This window comes from Trichechus manatus, unplaced genomic scaffold (assembly GCF_000243295.1).
Source record: "Trichechus manatus latirostris isolate Lorelei unplaced genomic scaffold, TriManLat1.0 scaffold00023, whole genome shotgun sequence".
In the NCBI taxonomy this organism is placed as follows: Eukaryota; Metazoa; Chordata; class Mammalia; order Sirenia; family Trichechidae; genus Trichechus; species Trichechus manatus.
In genome coordinates, this window is record NW_004443959.1 from 7,631,382 (window position 1) to 7,645,689 (window position 14,308).

The window sequence follows — 14,308 nt, forward strand, 5'->3', positions numbered from 1 at the left end:
TTGATTTCTCTAGTTTGATCAGCAGTCCATCTTCTTCCAAGCTCAGCTCAGATTTTACCTCATCTAGAAAGTTCTCCCTGATAATCCTTACTGACTGATCACTGTTAGAATGCCATCATGTCCTGTTGCTTATCCAAAATTTGTGTTATACTTTATGGGCCATTTTTGTCTATCTTTGGTTTGTATGCCCTGTTTACCCAGGTAAACTTAACATCTTGTTACCTTTTTGGTCTTCATAGCGTCTGTTAGTATGTTCTGCATACGTTAATCAGTGCTTAGTAGATGGAGTTTTTGATTGTACCCATAGCTCCCTCTTGTGGTGGATAGCATAATATAGTATGAAATTAACAGTGAAAATTATCTTTAGTGAAAGTAAAGTATTATATAATTTTCTTATATACTCTAAACTCTTTCATTTCCTGGTGTACCTTTGCTCAATTACTTCTACAGAATTTACTTATTTATATTTAAACTAAAATAACTTCTATTCTCTATTTGCTGTATACTTGGAAAAATAAAGTCAATGAGTTATTTCTGCTAATTTGAGGAATAAAAAGATTGTTTTTAAATTAATTTTCAATACTTAACACAAGTTTTATAGCCCTTAGGTAAAGACATTTACCTGAATCATGTTTATAAAATATATTGAACTTCTTTTCCCAAGGTGATCATAATACTTAGACAGTATTTTGGTAGTTTTTATAGCCTTAGATGAATGTAAGTAACACTCTCTTTACTGGTCAGGTAAGAAAAATGAAGGGCATTTAAATTAATCTATAAAATCTCTACAAGTTTGGACACAGCTAGAGGTGAAGGAGTATTATTTAGCACTATACTACTATAGTGATTTAATTTTGCAGCATATACACACACATTCACTCACACACACAACTAATTGTAATGGTTCTCATCCTTGTCAAAAAAAAACATCACATAGGGATTATCTTATTGCTTACTGAAACTGAACACAGATAAAACCCATTACTGTTGAGTCAGTTCCGAATCATGATAACCCCATGTGTTACAGAGTAGCACTGCTCCATAGGGTTTTCTTGGCTATAATCTTTACAGAAGCAGATTGCCAAGCCTTTTGTCTGTTGTGCCATGGGTGGGTTCAAACCACCGACCTGTAGGTTAGTAGTTAAGTGCAAAACATTTGTACCACCCAGGGTCATTCAGCCACAGATAAAGATGTTTTTTATCATCTTGCCAAATATATTGATGCCATAGCTCCATATTTCTAAATATATAACTTGATGTAACTTTCAAACTGGTAAGATCTTTTAATTTAAACATTGGATCCATTACTCCCATTTTTCTTTGATAGAATAAGAAGGATAAAGAACCAAGTTCTTTATCCAGCCTCCAATCCAGGGCGCTATATAATCTTGATTGCTTTGTTTTCTTTGGAAATATCAAACCTTCCTTTCTTTAATGATTCTTTTGTGAGAATCAGATGCCTTAGACCACGTTTTGTACTTTAGAGAGGAGTCTCAGATAATGACAATGCCAGTTTCTACTCAACAGTTACATTAAACCATTGTAAACACACAAGCCTCCACATAGACTTGGGGAATAGTTTGTCTCACTGATTTCGTCCTTTCCATTTGACAGTCGTCTCTTGAAATTCAGGTTCAGAATCTGTTTAAAATGCAACATATTACTAGTTATTTTAACTGTGATACAATAAATGTGCTTTAAATGAATTAAAATGTATAATATAACTAAGCAAATATAGTACATCCCTATAGAATTTAGAAAGTAATTTAAAATTACAAAGACCACTGGCCCAAAATTAAAACAGCCCGTGTCCCAGGAAATTTTACATATAAAATTCAGATGATCACGCTGCTGACGTCAAAGGCAGAAAATGTCAGGCGCAGCAGGGTAAATGAAGAGAAAAGACTGCTTCATGGTATTAGCCAGATCAGTGAAATACTTGCAGAGATAAAGGGAGGCAGACAGCTACACGAATAACAACAGCAACAAAAGACTAAACTACTGTTTTAGATTTCCTGATTTGTACTTGTAACTACTTCATAGTGTAAGAAAAACAAAATATGTTAATTTACATGGAATTCCTATGGAGTTTACCACCTTTTCCTTCTTTTTTTGATGAAGGCTGCTGTATTTTACAGTTGGAAATTTACCCCTAATCTCATAATTCAGACATTTTTATGTATTTCGTAATACATCTATCCCCTGTCCTCCCAAAGCCGTGTTAGTAATGAAGTTCTTTTGGGAGCAACATGTAGTCACTGTATGTCTAATAGTAAATGAATTAGGTATGTGTGTGTGTATGTTTACACTGATCTGTTTTTCTTTATCTCTCCTATTTACCCAGACAGGCATGGTGCATTGTGATACAGCAGTTGGAACACCTGATTATATATCACCTGAGGTTTTAAAGTCACAAGGGGGTGATGGTTACTATGGGCGAGAATGTGATTGGTGGTCTGTAGGTGTTTTCCTTTTTGAGATGCTGGTGGGTAAGTAAGTATTTTAACTTGCTATTTAGTTAAAATGCTTCTCATAACATTTTAATGCTAAGTCAAGAATTTGAGAATATGAGGAAATTAATGGCCTATGTTCTAGGAGACACGTGGAATTTCTGGAGACTCTCAATTAGTAGAGTCTGATAGGACAGATTGTTAATTTTAAACTAATATCAAGCCTCATACTGCGACAGTGATTAAGTAGAACGTAAAAGGAATTGAAAGTATACTGCTAGGAAATATTCCTCCAGTAGACCTTCTTCTGTGAAGAAAATGTTAGAAAAAGAAGCAAGTTTACAGCTGCACTGGGCCTCCACTCTAAGATTTTTTTGATCTACGGTATTCATTGTAATGTTTTACATGTAAGGCTGTTAATATTTCTTTCAGTAGTAATAAAGAAGTAAAAGTACTCTTTATGCAATTACGTTATGGGTGGCATAAACAATTAAGGCACTTGACTAGTAGCCTAAAGGTTAGTGGTTCCGAACCACCCAGAGGGGTCTTGGAAGACAGGCCTGGTGATCTGCTTCTGAAAGGTCGCAGCCTTGAAAACCCAATGAAATAGTTCTACTCTGCACATATGGGTTTGCCATGAGTTGAAATCGACTTGATGGCAGCTAACAACAACAACAAATTGAATTTTTAAACTGTATTTCTTCTGTTTACTTCTCATATAAATATTTGGTTTGTAATTCCAGTGAAATGAGTCATAAATATACTTATTGAGCATTTGACTACCGAGATAAATATGTTGTTATTGTTGTTAGGTGCCGTTGAGTCGCTTCTGACTCATAGCAACCCTATCTGTGTACAACAGAATGAAACACTGCCTGGTTCTGCGCCATCCTCACAATCGTTGTTGTGCTTGAGCCCATTGTTGCAGCCACTCTGTCAGTCCATCTCGTTGGGGATCTTCCTGTTTTTCGCTGACCCTCTTGCTTTACCAAGAATGATGTCCTTCTCCAGGGACTGATCCCTCTTGATAATATAAAATATATATGTATATTATTTATAATACAAATATATAATATATACAAATATATTTTATAATAAATCAGTTTCAGGAAACTCGGAGGCAAATGTAATAATAAGATCTTCTATTTTGATCAAATCACAATTTTAAAGGATCAGGTATTTCAGAATTATTCTTTACATCATATATTTCTTTCCTAAGATTTCCCATTCCAAGTACTAGGGTCACAAAAGTATCTTCTGGCTAAGAAGCCAGTGACTGAATTGCATGGCTTGGGGATGAGGGAAGAAGGTGTAGCTAAATGTACTTTTTGAGGCAAGAGTGGTAAAGCTAATTATATTGTATGGATGACTTCAGTTGAAAATTGGAAAATTTATTTTCTAGATAACCCCTTAAAGAAATTGATAGTGGAAAATCTGTAAAATCTGTGATAATAGAATGTTTGTTGATTAAAACAAAACCAGAAATTTTTGGTACATCTCAAATTTAGGTAATGATTAGTCATGGAACTTTTTTTGTGGCATAAGATGTCAGTGACCATTTTGTATATGTCAGTCTTGTTATGCTTAGTCTCATGTCATAGTATGTTCCCCTTTGTTTTGGGCCTTTGTAATGGGTCTCTTTGTACACATCGTGTGTTCCCAGGTAACTATTTATCCTCCTCACCTCTGGCCTGATCTAATGATGCCTTGGATTTTGTCTTGTAATCTTTTAAAAATAGAATATAATCTTTCATTTGCCTAGGCTCTCCTTCTAGAGTTTTAGAGAATAATGCACTTTGGAGTAAATAATTTGGCTCATTTGAAGAGGCTATTTAAATTCCTGCTATTTTCAACTCTGAGAACTGAATTTAATGAATTTGAATGGCAGTAATTTGCAGTATTCTGAGCTTGGTCTGATGCTTGCTTAGGTTGGTTGGCACTGAACTTCATTTAAAGGACTCTATTGCAGTTAAAAATGGCACCAGAAGAATCTTAGATTCAAAGCCCCCTTTCTCCCCCTCTAAAACAAAAAAAGAAGGAAAGAAACACTAATTACCTGAATACGCCTTTTGAAGTTTTGGATCATTGGCTGAATTGAGATAGTCTGGCTTGTGCTGAAACTGCTTGTAGTGAGTCATACTGTCAGGGCCTTTAACCTTTGTGGTTTTAGATGAGTACTGGCCATAATGGTGCCTTCAACTTTTTCTGTCTTTGTACTTGCTTCAGTGCCTCTTTGTCAGTCATTGGTCAGCGATATCGAGAAACAAAGGAGCCCTGGTGGTGCGGTGGTTAAGCACTTAGCTGCTAGCCGAAAGATTGGCAGTTCGAACCCACCAGCTGCTCTGTGGAAGAAAGATGTGACAGTCTGCTTCCATAAAGATTACAGTTTTGGAAACCCTATGGGGCAGTTCTACTCTGTCCTAAAAGGTTGCTATGAGTTGGAACCGACTCAACGGCAATGAATTTATTGAGAAACAAATTTCTGCCCTTTTCAGCTCTAGCTATGTGCCATCTTAGGCAAGTCATATGTCATTTCTGGGCCCAGCTTTCTCATGTAGAGTAATAGGCTGGTCTAACTCTTAGAGCAGCACTGTCCAGTCTGTGATGATGATAACGATTTACACCTGTGGTGCTTAGTGCAGTAACCACTAGCTACATTGAGCACTTTGAGTGTGGCTAGTATGATTAATGAACTGAACTTTTTATTGTAATTAATTTAACTTTAAATTACTACATGTGGCTAGTGGCTACTATATTGTACAACACAGCTCTGGAGAGTAATGTCAACAGACTGATCCAGCTGAAGCATTCTAGCACTCCACTTAGTAATCTTTCTTTTCAACTATTCAGTAAATTGTTCCCCCCCGATTTAAAAAAAAAAAAAATTCTAGAGTTAGCATTGCTGTCATTTTGCTTTTAATGATTGGTAGTGTGGTTAAAACTAAAATATATTCTGGGTGTGTGTTTGTTTTGACTGAAACTCCTGGTCTACAGACCATTCATTCATTTTTCTCTTTGAGACAAATTTTAACAATATATTTCAACATTAGGTGAAAAGTATCTAATTTGAATTTTCTTACACTTGATGTCTTCTTGGAATTTTAGGGGATACTCCATTTTATGCAGATTCACTTGTAGGAACATATAGCAAAATTATGGATCATAAAAACTCACTATGTTTCCCTGAAGATGCAGAAATTTCTAAACATGCGAAGAATCTCATCTGTGCCTTCTTAACAGATAGGTAATATGTTCAGTTTCTTTGTAGAGAAGCCCTTTTCCTTGTATATTGTAGAAATGAAAGCATACTTAACTCTTATTTACCTATGAAATCAATCAGTTTCTTTCTTTCTTTCATTATTCAAGTTGCATTTAGTTCTGGGTTAGCCTTTTCCTAGTGCTAAGCCTGGTCTTGGGTTATGCTCATCATTTTGTGTGTGTAGCCCAGTTGTAATGTAATTCTAGCTTTAACCCTCATGTCTAAAAAAGAAAAGTAGCACTTGATAAAGTAATGTATTTGAGAGAAATATAACTTCTGTATCGTTCACATTTTACTGTTTAAAGTGGTTAATCCATATTACTCCTGATTAACTTTTGATGGGGGAGTATTTTGTACATTTAAATACTCAACAGATTTTAATCTTTTTTTAAAAATAATATTTTATTGTGTTTTTGGTGAAGGTTTACAAAGCAACTTAGATTCCCTTTCAACAGTTGTACACATATTGTCAGTAACATTGGTTATATGCGATTTTAATCTTAAAAATTATTTGTGCTTGACTTGGGAATGCCTTCTTCCCAACCCTGTTTATTTACATTTGAATATGAGCGAGTCTGGTCTGGAAATGTTATATTTTTTTTAAAACAAAGTAGGGAACAGGGTTGTGAAAACCTACCTCAAAAAGAGAAACTAGAAAGCTGTTTAGTTCTTATCCCTTGGCCTCTCTATTCTTTTCCATTTTCCCATTTTTTATTTGTGATAAGAGTTATTCTATCAAAGGATCTTTGGGAAATTATTTACTTTTCTGGGAACTAATTTTAATCACCCATAAAACGACACAATCAGATGAGAGAACTAAGGGCTTTGCTAGTTCTAAAATCATGCAGTTCCTCAGCACACCATATTGTTTGTCAGCCAGTTGTCATAAACAGTGGATAGCCCCATATATTCATCCTTGTATATGTCTTGTAGGATCAAATCTTTAAGGGGGAATTCTGGGATATACTTAAAATTGATTGATGTTGCGTAATTGACCACTAGAGAAGTTACATCAGTGTATGTTTCTATTAACAGTAAATGTTTCCTCACTCTAATCAAACTGAATATTACAAGTTTTTTTCTTTTTCCATTTGAGGAAAGAAAAGTTATTTTAGCTTTCTTCTTTAGAAAGGTTAACCATTTTTATATGTTTATCAATAATTTGTAGTTTAGAGCTTTAAAATCTGTTAATTATGTGATTAATGAACAATTTATGCCATTAAACTCAAAACAAAACTTGTATAATGTTTGCTTTGTAGAAAAGATGGGATGGTGGTACTGTAAAATCATAATTTGTGCTGAATAGCAAATTATAAAACAGGATGTTGTATCTGTTAACGAAAGGGGTATTATTCATTAAAGATTTGCTTTAACAGTTTTTTAGGAGGGAAAAATCTAAGGAATGATTATAGGTGGAGAACAGATATTTGGAAAGTAATTTAATGCCATAAACGTGGCCAGGAGCACTTCCCTCTAACATCTGCAGGTTTTCCTGTTTATATTAAACAGCTCCAGGGGTATATATAAAACAGATGCTCTCTATTTCCGTACCATCTTCGCAGAAGACTCAGAAGGTCAAAACATGAAATTCTTAGTAATGTTTTTCTTGTATTCAGAATGATAATTTTAATATATAGATACATAGATATAATTTATCAGAGTAAATATGGAAAGTTTCACACATAATATGAGGTTTTTTTTTTTTTTTTTAAAGAGCTTTTTAAATATTTTTATTAGAGAGGTTTTAAATAACTCTTCTGTGCCAAAAGTTAGCCCTCTGACCATTTATGCCCTAAAGTTGGTCCTGTGGTTATGGCACATATAGGTAATTTTTTATTTAAAGTCTTACGTGTACATTCTTTTGACACAAACTATGGTTAGAAGTATATTTCACTCCCCATAGTATGTACCTATACATCACAGTCTTTTTAATCTATCTAGTGGTATCACATACCTTGAAATTGGGACTGCTTATTTTTGAGAAACATTTAAGCTGAAGCTTTTTATAAAAATATCTCAAGTCCACTTGTGATCTTTATTTTTATTTAACTGTTAAGGTAAGAGTTAATATATATTTTTTCATAATCTTATTTTTTATAATGCAATCTTTAACTGCATTTGTTTAGGGAGGTACGACTTGGGAGAAATGGGGTAGAAGAAATCAAACAGCATCCTTTCTTTAAGAATGATCAATGGAATTGGGATAACATAAGAGAAAGTAAGTCAGTAAATGTAAATACTTCCATCCCAAGACATTGTAAATCTCATAAATTGATTCCTCTTTTGAATTAGCAAGAATATTTGGTATTATTAATGCTAACTCATTTTTAAATTCAGAGACTTCATTTCACATTTTTGTGGCTGTATTATAACTGAACAAAGTAGTATATATATTAGCAGTATTTCTCAATACTTCCATAATAGACATTATATATTTCTTAATTTGTCAAGTTAAGTTTTGTGGATCTTGATAATCTTCAGAATGAGATATACGTAATTCTGATTAATCAACAGTTAATTGTTTATGGAGACCATTCTCTGTGGTGAACATTATGATAAGCATAGCAATTCATATTTACTGTATGTATACTTGACGTCGATTTATTTTAACGGTAAGAAATATTTCTACTTAAAGAATGTGGAAAACTGAAGGCTCTAAATAATGTATGCGTACGTTATAGCTGCTTGTAATTTTCACACCTAGAATATTACATTGCTTCTGTGTTTAATTGATTTATCTATATTTAAAACTGATTTAATGTAATAAAGTACTTAAAAATTTTATTCTTTGAAATGATACAATGGAAGCTATGTTACTGAATTTTTATATCATAATAAAACAAAATAGTTGAAAATACGCCAGCTGTTATTATTTTGTATAGAGTTGCTGTATCATGGGAAATGGAAGGGGTGGTTTGTATCTTGTATTTTGATTATGAATGAAATAATTCATTTCTTTTAATAGCTGCAGCTCCTGTAGTACCTGAACTCAGCAGTGACATAGACAGCAGCAATTTTGATGACATTGAAGATGATAAAGGAGATGTAGAAACCTTTCCAATTCCTAAAGCTTTTGTGGGAAATCAGCTGCCTTTTATAGGATTTACCTACTATAGAGAAAATTTGTATGTGATTCATTTATTAAATTTTTATTGTTTTCAGAATCTAGCTATAAAGAGATGCTTTGTAGACTCTAGATTATAGAAGATGAAGTGTTAATTTGTTTTAAATTTTGAGATTTTTCAAAAGGACTATTAGAAGAGTTATTTTTCATTTTATTTCATTATTTCTTAATGTTATAGCATATTAATTTGCCAAATGAATGCAAGGCACTGTTGTATATTCTTTGGGAGATATAGAGTAAGGCCAAATACCTGCCTTTGAAGAGTCTTGTCATTTAATGAAGGATATAAGATAATTATATTGTCATAAAGAACAGTAGAATGATACTTGACATAACAAAAGTACCAAAAAATATCTAAGATGGTTCAGAAGAAATAAAAGTCACATCTCTTTTGGGTAAGGTTAGTGAGAAATCAGGTAAGACCTCAGGAAGGGGTAGCATTTAGCTGAATTGAAAGATAAGAAGGGGTTTTGACTGGCAGAGAGGTGGGGAAACTAGAGAAGAGATGGGGAGAGGGAAAATAGTGGAAGCAAAACTTTGGGATGAAAGCAGAAGAGTGTAGTCCAGTAGGGCTGAAGCATAGGGTATGTGCTACTGTATTATGACCGTTGAGGGGATTTGATTAAGACTGTAATTTTCTTGCCTGTAATCCTTGCATCCAGCACAGGACCTGGCACATGGTCATTGAGTAAATATTGGTCAAATGAAGGGAGAATTGGATAAAATGAGAACATAGTTTGGAGTTAGAGTTCAAGGGAAGAAAAATGCAACGTGATTTTTGTATGTAATGCTAGGGGACTTTTGACTTTATTTGATAGGCAGTAAGGAGCCAGCTGACAGCTGTTAACAAAGCATTAAAGACATTTGAAAAACATATATGTGAGAAACTTTTGGTATATTCATGTTTATAATGATTAGGGTGACTGCCCATCACAGTTTGCCAAGGACGGAGGGGTTTCCTGGGACATGGGACTTCAAGTGCTAGAATGGGAAAATCCCAGGCACACTTGGATGAGTTGGTCATCCTAGTAATGATAATGTTCTAAAAACTATAGTAATGCTGACCCAAATGAAAAGATCAGAACCAGGAGAAACTCCTGCATGTTCTAGGCAGTGAGGAAGAATTCGGTTGAGAGAGAGAAACTGATACTAAATAGAAGCATTAAGACATCAAGAGATGATATCCTTGAAAAGGAGAAGCAAGATGTCTTTAGAAGATTGAGGAGAAGAAGAACAGAATAATTACAGAAACTCAAAATGAGTTGAAGACTCATTTTAGTGACTCTAATGTTAACAAAGTTAAAGACTAGATCAGCTGATTAAGAGTAAGAGGCAAGAAAGACTTAGCATTTTAGATTATTGAAAATGGCATCAATGTCTAAAGAGAAAAATATTGCTTTATTTAAAATACATTGAAACGAAAAGAAAGAAATCTTCATGGTTGAACTTTAATTCTGAGAATAACTTGGTTGAATAAGACTGAGAAAAATTGATTAAAATGACGTGATACAAAGAAATTCACCCCCCCCCCTTTCTTTTAGGTTATTAAGTGACTCTCCATCTTGTAGAGAAAATGATTCAATACAATCAAGGAAAAATGAAGTATGTATAAATTTTTACTACTTAAGATATTTTAGTCACATGTTCAAATATTTTAGTAATATCCATATAGAAAAACACGTTCATTTGATGTCACTTTTTGAGTTATTAGGTGACATTCCTGGTTGCAATACAGTTCAGCAAAATGTTGAAAAAATTGATTTATTTGATAACTATCCTTTTGTAAGACACAAGGGCTAGTGAAAAAATGAATTACACTTGGCTTTAAGCTTAGTTTCTCAGCAAAAGTGATAAAATACCTTCATAAACAGGTATAATACCAGTTAGAAATTTTTATAATCTTAGTGCTATAAAAGAATACAGATTTTAAGCTGTAAGGGTACATGGATTGGAGATTCAAATTCTTTATGAAGTAATATAAAGGATAATTTTGTTTATCGAACTGTTACATTATTTTGTGACTTCTATAGTTTATAATTACTGGTGATTAGAATGTGAAAATTGGAAATGAAGAAACATCAGTAGTTGGAAAATATAGCCTTGGTGATAGAAATGACACCAAGATTGTATGATAAGAGTTTTTTAAGACCAATGACTTCGTTACAAATACCTTTTTTCAACAACGTAAACAGCATCTATAGACATGGACCTTGACGGATGGAATACACAGGAATCAAATCGAATATATCTGTGGAAAGAGATGATGGAGAAGCTCAAAATCATCAGTCAGAACAAGGCTTGTGTTTTATTGACTGTGCAAAAGCATTTGTGTGGATCATAACAAATTATGAATAACATTATGAAGAACGGGAACTCTAGAACACTTAATTGCTCATGAGGAACCCATACATAGACCAAGAGGCATTTGTTCAAAAAGAACAAAGACATATTGCATGGTTTAAAATCAGGGAAGTTATGTTTCAGGGTTGTATTCTTTCACCATACTTATTCTTTCTGTATGCTGAGCAAATAATCTGAGAAGCTAAACTATATAAAGAAGAATGTGGCATCAGAATTGGAGGAAGATGCATTATCAACCTGCAATATGCAGATGACTCAACCGTGCTTGCGGAAAGTGAAGAGGACTTGAAGCACTTAGCGATGAAGATCAAAGACTTCAGCCTTCAGTATGGATTACATCTCAACATAAAGAAAACAGAAATCCTCACAACTGGACCAATAAGCAATGTCATGATAAACATCAAATAAACAATCATGATAAAAGATTGAAGTTGTCAAGTATTTCATTTCACTTGGATCCACAATCAGTGTCCATGGAAGCAGCAGTCAAGAAATTAAATGACATATTGCATTGGGCACATCTGCTGCAAAAGACCCCTTTAAAGTGTTAAAAAGCAAAGATGTCACTTTGAGGACTAAGGTGTGTCTGACCCAAGCCATGATATTTTCAGTCACTTCATATGCATGTTAAACTGGACAATGAATAAGGAAGACCAAAGAATTGATGCCTTTTAATTATGATGTTGGCAAAGAATATTGACTCTACCATGGACTGCCAGAAGAATTAACAGATCTATCTTGGAAGAAGCATAGCCAGAATGCTCCTTAGAAGTGGTGATGGCAAGACTTTGTCTCATGTACTTTAGACAAGTTGTCAGGACGGACCAGTCCCTGAAGAAGGACATCATGCTTGGTAAAGTAGAGGGTCAGCAAAAAAGAGGAAGTCCCTCAATGAGATGAATTGACAAAGTGGCTGCAACAGTGGGCTCAAACATAGCAATGATTGTGAGGATGGCACAGGACCAGGCAGTGTTTTGTTCTGTTCATAGGGTCGCTGTGAGTCAGAACTGACTTGATGGCACCTAACAACAACAACCACCACAAAAAGAACAATTGTTTATAATTACATATAAAGCTAAATCACACATAAAGTAGAATGCTAAAATGTTTTTCCCTTCTACATTTGGAAAACTAAAAATGTAGGTTGGATAATCAGTATAATTTATGTGTTTTAGAAATTTTATGGAACATAGCAAGCATTTTAATTTTTTTGTTTTTTGTTTCTAAACAGGAAAGTCAAGAGGTATGCTGACATTTTCAAATATGTTGAAAAACTGAGAAAAACTCGTCATTCTAGCAGTGCTTAAAATATAGTCATATTCCATCTAGCATTTGAAGTACTACATCCACCCAGGGAGACGTTCCCAACCATTTTTTCTACCAAGTATCCTTTTTACTATTACTCCTGTGGATCTGTTGTTTAAAATATATATTATATAATTTTCTTGTGTTTTTTAATCTGAGGCTATGTAACTGTCAGGAAGAGCTTCTGATTCACATATGATAGCTAGTATGATTACATTATACTAATGCAGTATCAAGCAAAAGCAATTAAACTTGACTAGTTCATTAACTAAGGAGCCGTGGTGGTGCAAACAGTTAAGTGCTTGGTTGCTAACTGAAAGGTTGGCGGTTGAACCCAGGGGCTTCTGGAGAGAAAAACCTGAGAGTCTGCTCCTGTAACGATTACAGCCTAGGAAACCCTGTGGGGCAGTTCTGCTCTGTCACATGGGGTCGCTATGAGTCAGAATCAGCTTGACGGCACCAAACAACAACAGCTCATTAACTTGTATATCCTTATTATGGGAAGATACAGTTTTACTTAAGATGTATGAAATATTTAAAACTGTGGTGAACTTAATCATTAGCAGGAATAGTGGAAAGAGCACTGGCATTGTTGTCTGATAGAACTGGGTTGATTTTGGCATTGACAGTTATTAGCTATGCTGTGTTGGCGCAGTTAGTCACCCTTTCTGAATTTCACTTTCTTTATCTAGTAGGTATAATGCTATCTTCTTCTTAGGGCTTTTGTTAGAATAAATGAGACAACATTTATAAAGTGCTTAATACTGTACCTTACACACAACTTGAAATAAAAAATTATTTATAAAGATGATAATGTTCTAAGAATAGATTATTTAATAGTTTCTGTAATTTTAGTTTGTTTAAACACCTGCATAGCTAGGCAAAGTTAATAAGGAGGTATTTGCAGTTAATTAGCTGTAATTTGTTCAGAAGAGTTTGTGATTACAACTCTCTTCAGAGTATTATGCCAGGAAGTACTGTGCTGTTGTTAGTTGCTGTTGAGTTGGCTCCAACTCATGGTGACCTTATGACAGAAGAAGAGTTTAGATTCTTATTTTTAAGAAAAGTAAAATAATTTTGAGCATGTTCAGTCAAATATTCTGTATATTTGCTTCAGATGTTGAGTTTTTTATCTTCATCTTGTAAGCACAAATAGTGACAATATTTTCAAATAAATAATCTGTAGAAGAGCAATGAAAGATACCAGAGACTGTATCCTTTATAAAGAATTTGAAACTCAGTGTCATTGAAAAATTCTCATTCCTAAGTTCACCTAAATGTGTTCATATATACATGTGTGATGTGATAGGGAAAAAGCAAGAGATGGAGTGTTTTTTTCTCCTTCTATCAAGAAAAGTGTTAAAAAAGGTTGAGATGATATCATTGTAGAGGAAATTATATTAAAAGACAAAAGAAGTTTATCATTGTTTTCTTTAAATATCAAAACTTATAATTATAGTTTCTTGTTTTCTGACAGATTCAGAAAAAACTCTACGCATTAGAAGAACACCTTAGCAATGAGATACAAGCCAAAGAGGAACTAGAGCAGAAGTGCAGGTATGTTTTAAAGACAATTAAATACTATATTTAAAATTTAAAAGTTATAAGTTTGATAGCTACAAAGGAAGAGCTACAAAGTAATTAAACAAGTATTTAAAAATGTATATTATATTTTTAAATTATTTAAAAATCTGTATCATTGTAAATTAGGAGAGAGTTATTGACTGTTTCTTTTGAAATTCTTTAGATCTGTTAATACTCGCCTGGAGAAAATAACAAAGGAGCTAGAAGAAGAGGTAAAGCTGCCAC

General features: G+C 33.8%; 1 protein-coding gene across 8 annotated transcripts in view; it reads left to right on the plus strand.

Annotated features, from left to right (window-relative positions):
• The window catches only part of ROCK2 (Rho associated coiled-coil containing protein kinase 2), a 149,511-nt gene that overhangs the window by 99,160 nt on the left and 36,043 nt on the right, over positions 1–14,308 (plus strand). For 7 of the 8 annotated variants that reach the window (XM_023728244.1, XM_023728245.1, XM_023728246.1 and 4 more), the window contains 8 exons: positions 2,345–2,489; positions 5,556–5,694; positions 7,836–7,927; positions 8,675–8,834; positions 10,375–10,435; positions 12,426–12,437; positions 13,977–14,056; positions 14,247–14,295. In XM_023728244.1, coding sequence (XP_023584012.1) covers positions 2,345–2,489; positions 5,556–5,694; positions 7,836–7,927; positions 8,675–8,834; positions 10,375–10,435; positions 12,426–12,437; positions 13,977–14,056; positions 14,247–14,295 — 738 coding nt within the window. Of the gene's footprint in view, positions 1–2,344; positions 2,494–5,555; positions 5,695–7,835; positions 7,928–8,674; positions 8,835–10,374; positions 10,436–12,425; positions 12,438–13,976; positions 14,057–14,246; positions 14,296–14,308 lie in introns of those variants that run through there. The other variant, XM_023728250.1, reaches the window with a different exon arrangement.